At 49.3% G+C, this 17,020-nt stretch overlaps 1 protein-coding gene across 1 annotated transcript in view; it reads left to right on the top strand.

Annotated features, from left to right (window-relative positions):
• Positions 1-17,020, top strand: part of LOC135057143 (uncharacterized) — a 356,477-nt gene that overhangs the window by 193,184 nt on the left and 146,273 nt on the right. Inside the window, exons 9-11 of the mRNA XM_063963040.1 lie at positions 12,608-12,766; positions 13,287-13,365; positions 13,483-13,580. Of these exons, the coding sequence (XP_063819110.1) occupies positions 12,608-12,766; positions 13,287-13,365; positions 13,483-13,580 (336 nt within the window). The remainder of the gene's footprint in view (positions 1-12,607; positions 12,767-13,286; positions 13,366-13,482; positions 13,581-17,020) is intronic.

Here is a 17,020-nt window from a genome sequence, read left to right as displayed (position 1 = left end):
TGAACTGAAATGTAGAACTTGAGAGCGGAGAAATAATAATACCGGTGGAGAGTGGTAAAGTGTAGAAAGGACACCGGCCCTTTAAGGGAATCTGTACTCTGCTGGAAGCTGAGCTGGAAGCAGGTAATGTTGTAGCTGGAAACAGATGAATCCACAATGGATTGGAGAGTCAGGCTACACCGCAGGTGGAATGCTGGTGCGGGTCTCTATGGTGGAAGTCTTGAGACAGGAGCTGGAACCTGGAAGACAATCACAGGAGAGAGACAAACAGGAACTAGGTTTGACAACCAAAGCACTGACGTCTTCCTTGCTCAGGCACAGCTTACTTATACCTGCAGCAAGGAAGGGGTTGGCTAGGCAATTATGCAAATCAACAATACAGACAGCAGATTGGTGGAAATGATCAGATGACAGAATCCAAGATGGCTGCACCCATGCAGACACTTGGAGGGAAGTTTGGTTTGTAATCCATGTGGTCTGGGAAACAGTAATGGCGGCGCCGGCCACCGGAGACAGGAGACGCCAGGCTGATAGATGCACATTTAACCACGCGGGCACAGCGGAGGCCGCGGCTGATGAAAACACCACTCTGACACTCTGCATGTGGAAACTCAGGAACAGCGGGATCCGGTCCTGGAACGCTGAGCCCGCCTTAGGAGGCATCTGAAGGGTAAATAATGGCGTCCAGATACCCGGATCGTGACACGGGTGAGGAGACCTGGCGGTGTGGCGCCGTAGCACTGAGGAGGCAGACAGGAGCAGAGATCGTGGGGGAGTCCGGAGGGGTAGTGGTAAGATTAAACACCACTCATGGACTTACAAGGGACACTGCGGAGGCATAGGCTAAGCGGAGGCGCCTCTGAGGGGATAGATATACACAAAATGTTTCAGTTGCGGCCATCTTGTTTGTAGTTTTAGGTGCGCAGTTTTTAGGTCTATCCTAGGAAGGCGGTCTCCTCTCTGAGAAGACAGAAAACAACAACAGAAGGTTGTGATTAGAATAGAGTATTAAATAAGCGCTTACAAGCTCTACTGCTGAGATCTCTATAAATATGATTATCAATATGTTTTTATTTATAATCTTACTCTTCCTACTCTAAAGGGTGAAAGTACTGCTGAGTGGTGTGTGTGTGTGTGTGTGTGTGTGTGTGTGTGTGTGTGTGTGTGTGTGTGTGTGTGTGTGTGTGTGTGTGTGTGTGTGTGTGTGTGTGTGTGTGTGTGTGTGTGTGTGTGTGTGTGTGTTTTTCAACATGTCAAAAGCACCAACCAAGACCACAAGAACTTGCTACGTATGCTCAAAATGTAGTAAAAAGAGCACGAATGTCAGCAGCTCTGGGGTGTGCGACTCATGTTTGGAAACGGGCGCTCAACCTGGGAGCAGTGGTCCGTCTGGGTCATGGAAACATGCTCTGGCGGATACTTTTAAGGAAATGGCGGAATCCCGCGAGTAGCATTTAGAATGGGATGCAGGTTTTTCAAAGACTATGGAGGAATTCCGAATTAGATTAACTCCGCCCACACAAGCAGAAAAGCTGTAAGGAGACCCCTCCCTATCCTAAAGGAAGAGGTGGAGGAGGGTCTTGTTATTGATGAGGAGGTACGTGAGTTAGAGGCGATATTGGACGTTAGTCCTCAGGAGGAGAACACTGAAGTCAAGGGATTAGATTCCCTTATTGAAGCAGTAAAACAGGTCCTTAACTTCGGGGAAGAAGAAGTTAAGGAACCTGAAGTGTTTGATTTATTCGAGTCCCAGCGGTTTTTCAAATTCCTTAGATTCTCCAGGTTCAGATGGGAGAAGCATGAAAGCAGCCTGATAAACGCTTCCAAATTCCAAAAAAGTTTGAGGCCAATTACCCACTACCCAAGGGTGTTATGTCTAAGTGGGAGGTTCCGCCGATTGCAGACACCTCCCTGAAGGCAATCTTTCCAATACCAAATGTGACTACTTTAAATGATGCGTCAGATCGTAAGGTAGACACAGCACTGAAATCTATTTTTGTGGCTGCTGGTACATCACACAGACCTACAATTGTTAGTGCTTGGGTCACCAAGGCTATTGTAGCATGGGCTGGTCATGTTGTTCAGGCTGTAGAGGAAGATAACGGCCAAGAGGAAATAGAGTAGCGGAGCATATCCATGAGTCAGCTACACACATTTGCCAGGCCGCAAAGGATGCTAGCAGAATAACATCACGCATCTCGGCTTCGCCCATTTCAGCAAGAATGATTATGTGACTCAGAGAATGGCAAGTGGATTCTGACTCCAAGAAGGCAGTAGAGGTGATCCCCATCGTAGGAGAGACTTTATTTGGTCCGGAGTTAGACAAGTGAATTTCTCAGGCAACAACAGGGAAATCTACTTTTCTGCCTACCACGTATCCTAGGACTACGCCATCGGTCAGAAGAAATTACTCGGGTCAAATCTTTTTGGTCTCAATCCTTTTGAGCTAGAGGAAGAGGTTTTGGCGATCAGGCTTGTGTAAGCATATGTAGAGGCCGTTCCCAGTCCACAACCTGAAAACAGAAATCTAAACCTGCTGACAAGACCATTGGCATGACGGGCCTCCAGCTCACCTTGGGTCTCCTTTGGTCCGCGCACGATTGGAACGGTTTCGGGACACCTGGGCCGAAACCTGACCAGAGGTCTGGGTCAACAAGATTATCTCCCAGGGATACCAAATAGATTTTCTACAACGCCCTCACAGTCAGTTCTTTACAACTGGCCTTCCTTGGTGTCCTCAGAAAGCGAGGGCATTAGATACGGCGACTCAAAGGTTACTTCAGACGGAAGTAAGTATGCCTGTCCCGACTTCTCAAAGAGGGAAGGGATTTTATTCAAATATTTTTGTAGTGCCAAAACCGGATGGGTCTGTCAGGCCAATCCTCAATTTAAACCTTTTGAATCGGTTCCTGAAGGTGTACAGGTTCAAGATTGAGTCAATCCAGTCGGTTATTGCGGGACTGGAACAAGAAGTGTTCATGGTGTCCATGGATATAAAGGATGTGTACCTTCATGTTCCAATGTGGACCCCACATCAAGCCTATTTACGGTTTGCAGTGGACAAGAATCACTACCAATTCAGAGCCCTACCATTCGGTTTATCATCACCCTTGAGAATCTTCACAAAGATCATGGCTGTAATGGTCGCGAAATTGAGATCGTTAGGTGTAACGATAATCCCATATCTGAACGACCTTCTGGTCAAAGCTCCCTCTCTGGATCAGTTGATCCAGGATGCTCAAACCACTCATCAGTTTCTGATTTGACACTGCTGGATCGTGAATTTTAAAAAATCCAACCTTCAACCAACACAGAGGATTCAATTCCTGGGCCTCATTTTAGATACGGTACATCTGAAGGTGTTTCTCCCAGAAGACAAAATTTGAGACATAAGGGAAATGGTGCATCGGGTTTTACAGAACCAGACAGTGTCCCTGCATCTCTGTGTAAAGCTTCTTGGAAAGATGGTGGCATCTTACAAAGCAATTGAATACAGCAGGCGTCACCCCAGACCTTTCCAGATAAATCTGATTGCTCAGGGGGCAGGCATGCATTGACTTCTCCACCGAAGGATTCGCTTGTCGCCCCAGGCCAGGACCTTGTTAATCTGGTGGTTCGTCCACAAGAATCTAGCTCGGGAAAGAGGTTTGGAATCTGGGATTGGAAGATTCTGACAACAGATACCAGTCTCAGAGGTTGGGGAGCAGTACTGGAGAACCATCATTTTTAGGGAAGGTGGTCACTACAGGAGAGCAGCCTTCCAATAAATATTTTGGAATTGAGCCATTTTCCTTGCACCACTTCTGGCGGAAGACCTAGTCAGGGCTCAACACGTGAGAGTACAGTTGGACAATGTGACGGCAACGGCATAAATAGACCTTCAGGGAGGAACAAAGAGCCACATGGCTTTAAGGGAGGCCACAAGAATACTGTCTTGGACAGAAAAGCGCAACATAATACTGTCAGCAGTCTTCATTCCAGGAGTGGAAATTTTGGAAGCAGACTATCTCAGTCACCAAGATATGCATCCAGGGGAGTGGTGTCTACACCCACAGTTTTTCAAGACGGTAGTACGAAGGCGGGGTCTACCACAGATAGACCTAATGGCCTCTCTAAACAACCATCAGTTACTAAGGTATGTGGCCAGGACGCAGGATCCAGCAGCAGAGGCAGTGGACGCGCTGGCGATTCCATGGTCATACAGTCGGGTGTACATCTTTCCGGCATTTCCCCTTATACCTAGAGTGTTAAAAAAAGGTGAAAAAGTAAAGAGCGCGGGTGATTTTAATAGCACCAGACTGGCCTCGCAGGAGTTGGTACTCAGACCTGAGGGGATTTCTGGCGGAAGATCCTTGGAGGCTACCTCAGAGAGAGGACCTATTGTCACAAGGCCCATTCCTTCACCCAGACCTGAACCGTCTACGTTTGACGGCGTGGCACTTGAGACCAGGATTCTAAGAGACAAGGGTATTTCGAAATTGGCTATCCCCACCATGTTAGCTGCAAGGAAACCAGTTATGGCGACACATTACTATAGAATATGGAAAAAGTACATGGACTGGTGCCAGTCTAAAGGGTGGAGTTCCGCCTCTATAGTCTTTTACGATTTCTCCAAACTGGGTTAGATGGAGATTTGAGGTTATGATCCTTGAAGGTACAAGTCTCGGCCCTCTCTATTTTGTTTCAACAACATCTGGCGTCCTTACAGGAGGTTCAGACATTTTTACAAGGTGTGCTGCGAATACAACCACCTTTTCGTCCTCCCACGGCCCCGTGGGATCTAAATTTAGTGCTTGACTATTTTAAATCTGCCGTTTTCGACCCTTTGGAGACAGTGGTTCTTAAATCTATATCCTTGAAAGTTACCGTGTTACTAGCCTTAGCATCAGCAAGAAGGGTCTCAGAGTTAGGAGCTCTATCGTGTAAAAGTTCCTTCCTCGTTTTTCATGAGGACAGAGCGGAGCTACGTACAAAAGCTGAGTTTTTACCTAAGGTGGTTTCCGGTTTCCACATTAACAAGCCTATTGTGGTACCCTCCTTCCAGGGATTTGCGGAGGGGGACTTGTCTTTGGATGTGGTCAGAGCCTTACGGATTTACGTACAGGCTTCTTCCTCTATTAGAAAGTCTGACTCTTTGTTCTGTGGGCCCAAAAAGGGTTGGCCGGCTTCTAAACAGACTCTAGCCAGATGGATACAATTTACCATCACGCAGTCTTATATCTCTTGTGGTAAGAGGGTCCCTTTTCGGTTAGGTGCTTATACCACCAGATCAGTGGGTGCTTCATGAGTGGCGGCTAGAGGTGCCTCCACTACTCAACTTTGCAGAGCAGCAACGTGGTCATCGGCACACACGTTCACTCAATTCTACAAGTTTGATACATTTGCATCCAGAGATACCAGGTTTGGGCGTTTGGTTCTGCAGGCATCGTACTGCACTCCAGCCCATGGTGTATTTGGGATGTCCCCAGCTATAGTGACTGTTCCAGTGTCCCCTAGTCGATGAAAGAGAAAAGAGGATATTGGTACTTACCAATAAATCCATTTCTCTGAATCCACTCGGGGACACTGGACGCCCGCCTCGGTGCTGTCAACCTACGTGTTCTTGTTAACTTTACTTTAAACAGTTTGAATTATTTGGTTAATGGTTCTTGGTTGCTGTTTGACTAGTTGTTACGGTTGGTTCCTCTCCATAGGGCTTTGTTTTCATGGCCCTCATTCCGAGTTGTTCGCTCGGTAAATTTCATCGCATCGCAGCGATTTTCCGCTTAGTGCGCATGCGCAATGTCTGCACTGCGACTGCGCCAAGTAAATTTGCTATGAAGTTAGGATTTTTACTCACGGCTTTTTCTTCGCTCAGGCGATCGTAGTGTGATTGACAGGAAATGGGTGTTTCTGGGCGGAAACAGGCCGTTTTATGGGCGTGTGGGGAAAAACGCGACAGTTTCCGGAAAAAACGCAGGAGTGGCTGGAGAAACGGGGGAGTGTCTGGGCGAACGCTGGGTGTGTTTGTGACGTCAAACCAGGAACGACAAGCACTGAACTGATCGCAGATGCCGAGTAAGTCTGAAGCTACTCTGAAACTGCTAAGAAGTTTGTAATCGCAAAATTGCGAATACGTCGTTCGCAATTTTAAGGTGCTAAGATTCACTCCCAGTAGGCGGCAGCTTAGCGTGAGCAACTCTGCTAAAATCGCCTTGCGAGCGAACAACTCGGAATGACCTCCCATGTTCCCTCTTCTCTCCATCAAATGTTTCACACTGAGGGATAAGGGGCGTGAAGGGGGAGGAGCCAGCTGTGCATAATTTTTTTATGTTAGATTGTGCCACCTCCAGTCTGCATACTTCACACCCCAGCTGTCTTGAGTGTTCCAGTGTCCCCGAGTAGATTCAGAGAAATTGATTTTTCTGCTGCGGGCTCCACTGGGCTCCACAAGGAATACCATTGAGGTGTAGAGTAGGATCTTGACCCGAGGCACTAACAGGCTCTAAGCTTTGACTGTTCCCAAGATGCACAGCGCCGCCTCCTCTATAACACCGCCTCCGTGCTTAGGAGCTCAGTTTGTAAGTCAACGGGGGGCTGCTCCTGCAGCTTATTTCTTAGCTAATTTCAGAAGATTTGAAGAACTTTTGAGGACTTAAAGGGCTGCAGCTTGTATGTATATTGAATAGACATCTTTTGCTGCAGCTCCATCACTCCCCCAGCGGCGCTGTATACTCCCGCGCCCTGGTTGCCGGGTAACTACAGTGGAGGCTCCCGTGTTCTTCTTCATGGCACACACACTCGCCGCAGACCTCTGGGATCGCGTGACCGCAGGTTGAAGGGGAAGTAAGGGGTCTCTTTGGCCCGCTTTAATCGTGATCCGGCGCGGCGGGCTGCGCGCGCTGGCGTGGACACTGTAAGGGGCAGCCGCTCCACTAGTCACCGGGACAAAAGACACAGGTGGGGGACTTTTTCTTTACAAAGCCCCGTTTTTACACAGTCTGCTGTGCCCGGTGGGGAAGCCAGCAAGGGGGATAAGGCCTAACTTATAGCACCTCCGACGGCTCCAGAACGCCATTTAGGCAAATGTTCCCGCCCTGGAGCTGCATATCTCTCCCTCACTCCCTGTCAGCCGCCATTACACGGAGCTGCGCTGTTCCTGGGACTGCTCGGGCAAATCCTCCTCTGTAAAGCCGCCTGCTCGTCGGCGCTGTGCATTTTTCAGGACACTTAAGTATTCTACCTGTCAAGGAACAGTGTTAGTTAAGAAAGAGTGCACTCAGCCAGGGTTGTGTAGTACAAACACCCTGTGATATACATCCAGTACCTACTGTGATTTTTGTTATATCTCTTGCTTACATATATCTAGCCATACGCTGTGTAACTTTGTATTGCTAGTCCAGTGCAGTATTACTGTCTTGCATGAACCTCTGCATTGTACCTATGTGACTATATGTGTGTGTGTGTGTGTGTGTGTGTGTGTGTGTGTGTGTGTGCGCGCGCATGTAGCTGCTTCGTGGCTGCCATTTTAAGTATCTCACTCAGCGTGCTCAGCCTATATTCTATAACCTGTGGGGCAAGTGTGTCAGGTTTATTTCTTCTAATATAGGTATCTCACAGAACATACTGTTTTATTGTATTTTTCTCCGTGTTTCATAGTCACCATATATCTCTGGGACTTCTGGTTTGTGTAGGCGACTACACCGGGGATTCTAGTTAGGTATATTGCTGCGAATTTTGCACCAGTTTGCCCGTTATTGTGCTTGTCATTATGTCTGCTACACGGGGCAACGATTCTGAGGCGTCTCCCACGTTGCGCGGTGGTGACGCTGCAGATTATTATGAGGATAATATGGCAGCAGAGAGTTCAGGTTCTGGGGGTTCCTTACCCTCCAGTGGGTCTGTAGCAACGGGGGCCTCCTCTGACCCACCTTGGGCTACGTTCTCCACGCTGTTGAATACACTAGTGACTATATTGACGCCCCCTGTGGGACCTCCTGTGTCAGTACAGCAGTTTATGGTCCCTGCAGCCAATCCGCCATGAGCGGAACATGTTTCTTCTCAATTACAGCATTTGAACTGCTCAATGACTAAACATAAGTCTCACGCTCGTCCGCCCGCGACTAAGAAGTCTTCTAAACGGCTCTCACTTCCTCACAAACCACCGCTAGGCCGGATACGTCCTCTGAGGAGGATGGGGCATACACAGACCCCACAGATTCTGATTCTGTCGCCTCTGATGGGGAAGGGAATTCGATGGTGGATATTCCTGATTTAATTGAGGCTGTCAGGATCATTTTTCTGGTTTCTGATGACCCAGAGCCTGAGGTTGCCTCTAAAACCCCTGATAGGTTTAAACGTAAGAAGGTAGTTAAACAAGTTTTTCCTCCTTCTCAGCATTTGGCTGCCCCCGTCAGGAATCCTGGGGCAACCCGGGCACTAAATTCACACCACACAAGAGACTGTTAGCTCGATATCCTCTGTCTGCGGAGCTCACTAAAAATCGGAAACTCCCCCGCCCGTGGATTCCCATGTGGCGCGCATGGTAGTTTCATCTGCTCTGCCAGTTACTACCATCGCCTCTTTAAAGGAACCGACGGATAGACGTGTGGAGGGTTGTTTGAAGACAATTTACAGGCCTACCGTTGCTGCAACGTGGGTTGCTGAAGCTATTGAGGCATGGGCCCAGGAACTGGAGGCGGAGCTGCCGTCCAACGCTTCTGATAATGCTAGACAATGTCTCTCATATATTGCCGCGGCATCCGTTTACCTCAAGGAAGTGGCATCTTATGCCGGAGTGCTTGCGGCAAAGGCTGCTACTACGTCCATCCTAGCTCGCCGTATCCTGTGGTTGAGGTCCTGGTCGGTGGATATGGATTCTAAGAAAACCCTGGAGGTGCTTCCTTTTAAGGGAGACTTTCTTTTTGGAGAAGATCTCAATAAGTTTGTGGCTGATCTGGCTACTGCTAAAACTGCTTGCCTACCTAGTATGGCCCCTTCCGCTTTGAAGGCTAAAAGTACTATCCCTCGGCCCTTTCGTCCTCCAGGAAAAGCAAAAGGTAAGGCGTACTCGAAACAAGCTCGTGCTTCCAGACCTGCCAAGCCCAGGCCAAAACGGGCCTGTGCTGCCCGTCAGCCTGCTTCCAAAACTGACAAGCTTGCCGCATGACGGGGTGGGTCTCCCCCTGGGGGATCCCAGGGTAGGGGGCCAACTTCTAGGGTTTTACCCAGGAATGGTTGAAGACCACTTGGGTACGGGAAGTCGTCACTCACGGTTATGCCGTTTCCTTCAAGAAACGTCCCCCTCAACGGTTTTGCCTGACAGACGTCTCCTTGAAACCAGAGAAGACAAACACTCTTCCTTCAGTAGTACATTCCCTCCTGTCTACAGGAGTGGTGGTACAGGTGCCTCTGACTCAGAGGGGCAAGGGGTACTATTCACCACTGTTTCTAGTTCCGAAACCGAACGGGTCCTCGCGGCCCATTCTCAATCTCAAGGCGTTGAACAAGTATGTGAGGGTCTCCAAGTTTCGTATGGAAACTCTCCTCTCGATTGTTCTGGCCTTGGAGCCTGGGGCCTATATGGTCTCTCTGGACATACAGGATGCCTACCTGCATATTCCTATTGCACTGTCACATCAGCAGTACCTGCGGTTTGCTGTGGGCAACCTTCATTACCAATTTCAGGCGTTGCCTTTTGGTTTGACAACAGCTCCGCGTGTTTTCACCAAAGTTATGGCGGTGATGACGGCGGCTCTCCGCCGTCAAGGGGTCAGGATCCTGCCGTACCTGGACGATTTGTTGAGTCTGGCGAATTCCCCAGAAGTTCTCCTGTGTCATTTCGAACTGACGGTCCAGTTTATGACAGCCCATGGGTGGTTAGTCAACTGGAAGAAATCTTCCCTGGTCCCTGCTCAACGCTTGGTGCACCTGGGAGCGTTGTTGAACACTCACAGCCAGCGGTTGTTCTTGTCTCAGGAGAAGGTCCTGAAGCTTCAGAACAAGATTAGATGCTTCCTATCTCGTCCGCATGTGTCGATACATTCGGCAATGCAAGTACTAGGTCGGCATTTGACATGGTGGAGTACGCTCAATTCCATTCTCGCCCTCTGCAGAAACTGATTCTTGCCAAATGGGACGGCTTGCCTCACCGTCTCAGATCCCAAATGATCTCTTTGTCTCCGGAAGTCCGCGTGTCACTGAGCTGGTGGCTTCAGGACCAACGATTGAGCAGGGGTCGTCCCTTCTGGATATCCAACTGGGTCCTGCTGACAACGGATGCCAATCTGAGAGGTTGGGGCGCAGTGTTGGAGCAACACTCCCTTCAGGGTCGGTGGACCACAGAGGAGTCTCTCCTCCCGATAAAAATTCTGGAAATGCGGGCAGTGTTCAATGAACTGAACCTGGCCCAGCATCTGATACAGAACAGGCCTGTTCAAGTACAGTCGGACAATGCCACCACGGTGGCTTACATAAATCATCAAGGCGGCACTCGAAGCCGCATGGCAATGAAGGAAGTCTCACGGATCCTTCAGTGGGCAGAACGCCATCTGCCGGCCATTTCCGCAGTGTTCATTCCGGGAGTCCTCAACTGGGAAGCGGACTACCTCAGTCATCAGGACGTACACGCCGGAGAGTGGAGCCTTCATCCAGGAGTATTTCAACTCCTAGTGGACAAGTGTGGCCTACCCTGATGGCGTCTCGACACAATCACAAGGTTCCGGTCTTCGGAGCAAGGACAAGGTATCCTCAAGCAGCGTTCGTGGACGCTCTGGCAATTCCAAGGAACTTTCGGCTGCCGTAAGTGTTCCCTCCGGTGTCACTCCTGCCCAGTATAATACGGAAGTTCAAACAAGAAGGAGGAAACCTGCTTCTGATAGCACCAGCGTGGCTCAGACGGCACTGGTTCTCCGATCTACAGGGACTTTTGCTGGATCGTCCTCTTCTACTTCCACAACATCAGACTTCCTCGTTCAGGTCCCTTGTATCTACCAGGGCTTGACCCGTCTGGCTTTGAGGGCATGGCTCTTGAAGCTTCCGTCTTGAGGGCCAAGGGTTTTTCAGAGGCGGTCATTCAAACTATGTTGAATGCCCGTGAGCTGGTTTCTGCTCGGATTTACCATACTTTACTTGGTGTGCGTCTCATAACCATGGCGTTTTCAAGTTCAGTACGGCCAAGTTGTTGGCCTTCCTTCAACAGGGACTTAGGCCTTCATGTGGTCTCCCTCAAGGTTCACATTTCTGCCTTGACAGTGTGGTTTCAAAGAAAGAGTGCTACCCTGCCTGTTGTTCATACTTTCACTCAGGGCGTGTTACGGATTCAACCTCCTTATGTGCCACCTGTGGCCCCTTGGTATTTGTCGGTGGTTCTGGAGGCCTTGCAAGAGTCCTTGTTTGAACCTCTTGCGTTGGCTGATCTTAAGTGGCTCTCCCTTAAGGTTTTGTTCTTGCTTGCTATTGCCTCTGCAAGGAGGGTCTCTGACTTAGGTGCCTTATCCTGTAAGTCCCCCTATCTGATTTTTCACCGTGACAGGGCGGTTCTTAGAACGCGCCCTGGTTATTTACCTAAGGTGGTGTCTTCCTTCCACCTTAACCAGGAGATTTTGGTTCCAGCCTTCAATTCTCCAGAGTTGTCTGCCAAAGAGTGGTCTTTGGATGTAGTACGGGCTCTCCGTATCTATGTGAAGTGAACTGCCTCGGTTAGGAAGTCTTATTCTCTTTTTGTTCTGTTTGCTTTTCACGAACATGGCTGGCCTGCTCACAAGCAGACCTTGGCCAGATGGATTAGAATGGTGATTGCACATGCTTATGTACAGGCTGGTCTTCCAGCTCCTGCTACCGTCAAAGCCCATTCTACTCTGTCTGTCAGACCTTCTTGGGTGGCACGCCGTGGTGCGACCATTGAACAATTGTGCAAGGCGGCTACGTGGTCCTCGGGGAACACGTTTATAGGGTTCTATGCCTTTGATACTTCCGCCTCCCAGGATGCCTCCTTTGGACGCCGGGTTCCTGTGCCCGCTTCAGTGCGTCCCCTCCCATGAGGAACTGCTTTAGGACATCCCCGATGTTATTCCTTGTGGAGCCCAGTGTACCCAGCAGCAGAAAATGAGATTTATGGTAAGAACTTACCGTTGTTAAATCTCTTTCTGCGAAGTACACTGGGCTCCACATGGCGCCCACCCTGACTCACTTTGCTTCTTTGGGTTGGTTTTGGCATAGCCGCTGGCACCCTCTCCTGTGGTGAGTGTGTGGTGTATGTGGCTACTAACTATTGTCGTCTCTGGTACCTGCTATTGCATTGGACTGGTTAACGAAACTGAGCTCCTGTGCACGGAGGCGGGGTTATAGAGGAGGCGGCGCTGTGCATCTTGGGAACAGTCAAAGCTTTGAGCCTGTTGGTGCCTCGGATCAAGATCCTACTCTACACCCCGATGTTATTCCTTGTGGAGCCCAGTGTACCTCGCAGAAAGAGATTTAACAAAGGTAAGTTCTTACCATAAATCTCGTTATCGGTAAGTACCAAAATCCTTTTTTTTTTTTTTTTTTTGCACAATTATTCCCTAAAATGTGTAATTTCAAATAGGCGGACTTTTCATTTACTTTCAACATTGTCTCTCTCAATACACAGGATTACATAGTAGTGAAGAAGGCATCCTTTGCCCATCTGACAACCATGAACTGTGCCTCCATCACGGTGCCTTCACCTGAGTCACAGATACTTGAGAGGCACAATGACCAGAAGATCCTGGAACTCACCAAAAAGATCATTGAGCTGCTGTCTGGAGAGGTGACTGCTGGGAATGGTGCATTATACAGTAACACCAGGGGACGTGTCTGGGTGATGACTGGAGAGGTGACTGCTGGGAATGGTGCATTATACAGTAACACCGGGGGACGTGTCTGGGTGATGACTGGAGAGGTGACTGCTGGGAATGGTGCATTATACAGTAACACCGGGGGATGTGTCTGGGTGATGACTGGAGAGGTGACTGCTGGGAATGGGACATTATACAGTAACACCAGGGGATGTGTCTGGGTGATGACTGGAGAGGTGACTGCTGGGAATGGGGCATTATACAGTAACACCAGGGGACGTGTCCTGGTGACGACTGGAGAGGTGACTGCTGGGAATGGGACATTATACAGTAACACCAGGAGATGTGTCTGGGTGGTGATTGGAGAGGTGACTGCTGGGAATGGGGCATTATACAGTAACACCAGGGGATGTGTCTTGGTGATGACTGTATCACTGTGTGTGTCAGGTTCCTATAAGGTGTCAGGATGTCACTGTCTATCTCTCCATGCAGGAGGGGGAGTATATAGAGGAACACAGGGGTCTGTACAAGGACGTGATGATGGAGAATCACCGGCCCCTCACATCACTGGGTAAGAGGAGACTGTCATGTATTGTACAGGGGAGGATAGGTATGGGGGCCCCCTATATACACACATCATCTGATAATCACATATATACAATGTACTCAGACACTGTATCTCCTACAGATGGACCCAGTAACAGAGATACCCCAGAGAGATGTCCCCGTCCTCTGTATTCCCAGGATTGTACAGAGGAGAATCACAGGATCCCACAGGAGGATGAGGTAGATAAGATATAGGGTCTCACCAATATACCAAAGTGACTTTTTACTGTTTCGGCTGTATTTAAACTGTGTATAATGCACTGATATTCTGCTGTTTAATCTCAAGTAATGACATCAGACATTATTTAAAAAATATATTTTCTGCTGCGGGGTACACTGGGCTCCACAAGGATAGAAATTGGGGTGTAGAGTAGGATCTTGATCCGAGGCACCAACAGGCTCAAAAGCTTTGACTGTTCCCAAGATGCATAGCGCCGCCGCTTCTATAACCCCGCCTCCCTGCACAGGAGCTCAGTTTTGTAGTTGGTGCCGCAGATAGCAGGCACATAACAGAGGGGCTGCTCCTGGCAGCCCTAAGAAGAGCTTTTTTTTAAGTAAAGTGAAGACTACAAGCCCAGCAGCAGTGTGTAAATGTCAGGAGACATTCCCTGCTGCAGCTCCATATCTCCCCAGCGGCGCTGTACACTCCCGTGTCCTGCTTTCCGGGTACCTACAGCAGGAGGCTCCGGTTTTCGTCAAGTTAGACACACACGGCTGGGGCTCTCCGGGATCGCGTGGCCACGCTTCGGGAGGTGGTAAAGCGGGTCCCGTTCGCCGGACCCGTGCTGTATCGCGATCCAGCGCGGCCGGTGTGGACACTGTGGCATACAGGTGACCGCACTAGGCCACCAGGGCAAGGGTACAGGTCAGGTTTCTCTTATAAACCATTTTAAATTGGCCCGCAGTACCAGGTGGTTAAGTCCAGCAGGGGGATGAGGCTTAAATGTTCCCGCCGTGGAGCTGCATATCTGTCTCTCCCTCACTCCCAGTCAGTGTTTGGGTGCCATTTCATGGGACTGCTTGGGCAAATCCTCCTATGTAAAGCCGCCTAGTTGTCAGCGCTGTGACTTTACAAGACACTTAAGCATTCTACCTGCCTATTAGACAGTGTTAGTTAAGAAAGAGTGCATTTAATCAGGGCTTTCTGGTACAAGTACCCTGTAATATACATCCAGTCTTTACTGTGCACTGTTTTTTCTATTGTTTACAGAGCTATACATAAACTAGTCCAGTGCAGTATTATTGTTAGTAATAACCTCTGCATTGTATAACTGTGACTATATGTGTGTGCATTAGCTTGCTGGGTGATTTACATTTCGTGTCTCTCACTCAACTTGCTATCCCTATATTCTATAACCTGAGGCGGCTTGGTGCGTCAGGTTTATAATAATATAATATAGGATATTCACAAGATATACTCTAATTGTATTTCTCTGACGTCCTAAGTGGATGCTGGGGACTCCGTAAGGACCATGGGGAATAGCGGCTCCGCAGGAGACTGGGCACATCTAAGAAAGCTTTAGAACTACCTGGTGTGCACTGGCTCCTCCCCCTATGACCCTCCTCCAGACCTCAGTTAGAACCCTGTGCCCGGCTCGAGCTGGATGCACACTAGGGGCTCTCCTGAGCTCCTAGAAAGAAAGTATATTTTAGTTTTTTTATTTTACAGTGAGACCTGCTGGCAACAGGCTCACTGCACCGAGGGACTAAGGGGAGAAGAAGCAAACCTACTTACCTGTGGGTAGTTTGGGCTTCTTAGGCTACTGGACACCATTAGCTCCAGAGGGATCGACCTCATGGAACCGTCCATTGATGTTCGGTCCCGGAGCCGCGCCCCCTTACAGAGCCAGAAGCAAGAAGAGTCCGGAAAATTGGCGGCTGAAGACATCAGTCTTCTCCAAGGTAGCGCACAGCACTGCAGATGTGCGCCATTGCTACTCATTACACACTTCACACTGCGGTCACTGAGGGTGCAGGGCGCTAGGGGGGGGGCGCCCTGAGCAGCAATAAATACACCTTGGCTGGCAAAAATATCACAATATAGAGCCCCAGAGGCTATATATGTGATAATTACCCCTGCCAGAATACAGAAAATAGCGGGAGAAAAGTCTGCGGAAAAGGGGGCGGAGCCATCTCCCTCAGCACACTGGCGCCATTTCTCCCTCACAGCTCCGCTGGAAGGAAGCTCCCTGGCTCTCCCCTGCAGACTACTCTACAGAAAGGGTAAAAAAGAGAGGGGGGGGGGGCACAAATTTAGGCGCAATATAAGTGTACAGCAGCTATAAGGGGATATAATTTAGTTAATCCCTGTATTATATAGCGCTCTGGTGTGTGCTGGCATACTCTCCCTCTGTCTCCCCAAAGGGCTTTGTGGGGTCCTGTCTTCTATCAGAGCATTCCCTGTGTGTGTGCGGTGTGTCGGTACGGCTGTGTCGACATGTTTGATGAGGAGGCTGATGTGGAGGAGGAGCAGGTGCCTATAAATGTGTTGTCACCCCCTGCGGGGCAGACACCTGAGTGGATGGACTTGTGGAAGGAATTACGCGAAAGAGTCGACTCCTTGCATGAAAAAATTTGACGACATGCCAAATGTGGGACAGCCGGCTTCTCAGCTCGTGCCTGCCCAGACGTCTCAAAGGCCATCCGGGGCTTTAAAGCGCCCGTTACCTCAGATGGCAGACACAGATGTCGACACGGATACTGATACCAGTGTCGACGACGATGACGCAAATGTAATGTCCACTAGGGCCACTCGTTATATGACTGAGGCAATGAAAAATGTTTTACACATTTCTGATGTAACCCCAGGTACCACAAAAAAGGGTATTATGTTTGGGGAGAAAAAACTTCCAGTAGTTTTTCCCCCTTCTGAGGAATTAAATGAGGTGTGTGAGGTAGCGTGGGCTTCCCCCGATAGAAAATTGGTGATTTCAAAAAGATTACTAATGGCGTACCCTTTCCCGCCAGAGGATAGGTCACGTTGGGAAACTCCACCTAGGGTGGATAAAGCGCTCACACGTTTGTCAAAAAAGGTGGCACTACCGTCTCCGGATACGGCCGCCCTAAAGGAGCCTGCGGATAGAAAGCAGGAGGCTCTCCTGAAGGCTATATATTCACACACGGGTGTTATACTGAGACCAGCTATTGCTTCAGCCTGGATGTGCAGTGCTGCAGCAGCGTGGTTGGAATCCCTGTCAGAAAACATTGACACCCTAGACAGGGACACTATATTGCTTAACATAGAGCATATTAAAGACGCGGTCTTTTACATAAGAGATGCACAGAGGGATATTTGCCGGCTGGCATCTCAAATCAGTGCGCTGTCCATTTCTGCCAGAAGAGGGTTATGGACCCGGCAGTGGACAGGAGATGCAGATTCTAAAAGGCACATGGAAGTTTTGCCTTACAAGGGTGAGGAGTTGTTTGGGGATGGTCTTTCGGACCTAGTGTCCACAGCAACGGCTAGGAAGTCAGCTTTCTTACCACATGTCCCCTCACAACCAAAGAAAGCACCGTATTATCAGGTGCAGTCCTTTCGTCCCCAAAAGAACAGGCGAGGTAGAGGCGCGTCCTTTCTGCCCAGGGGCAGAGGTAGAGGGAAAAAGCTGCAACATTCAGCC

This window comes from Pseudophryne corroboree, chromosome 3 (assembly GCF_028390025.1).
Source record: "Pseudophryne corroboree isolate aPseCor3 chromosome 3, aPseCor3.hap2, whole genome shotgun sequence".
Classification (NCBI taxonomy): domain Eukaryota; kingdom Metazoa; phylum Chordata; class Amphibia; order Anura; family Myobatrachidae; genus Pseudophryne; species Pseudophryne corroboree.
The sequence above is the reverse complement of the archived record's forward strand: the minus strand, read 5'-3'. Positions and strand labels throughout refer to the sequence as shown.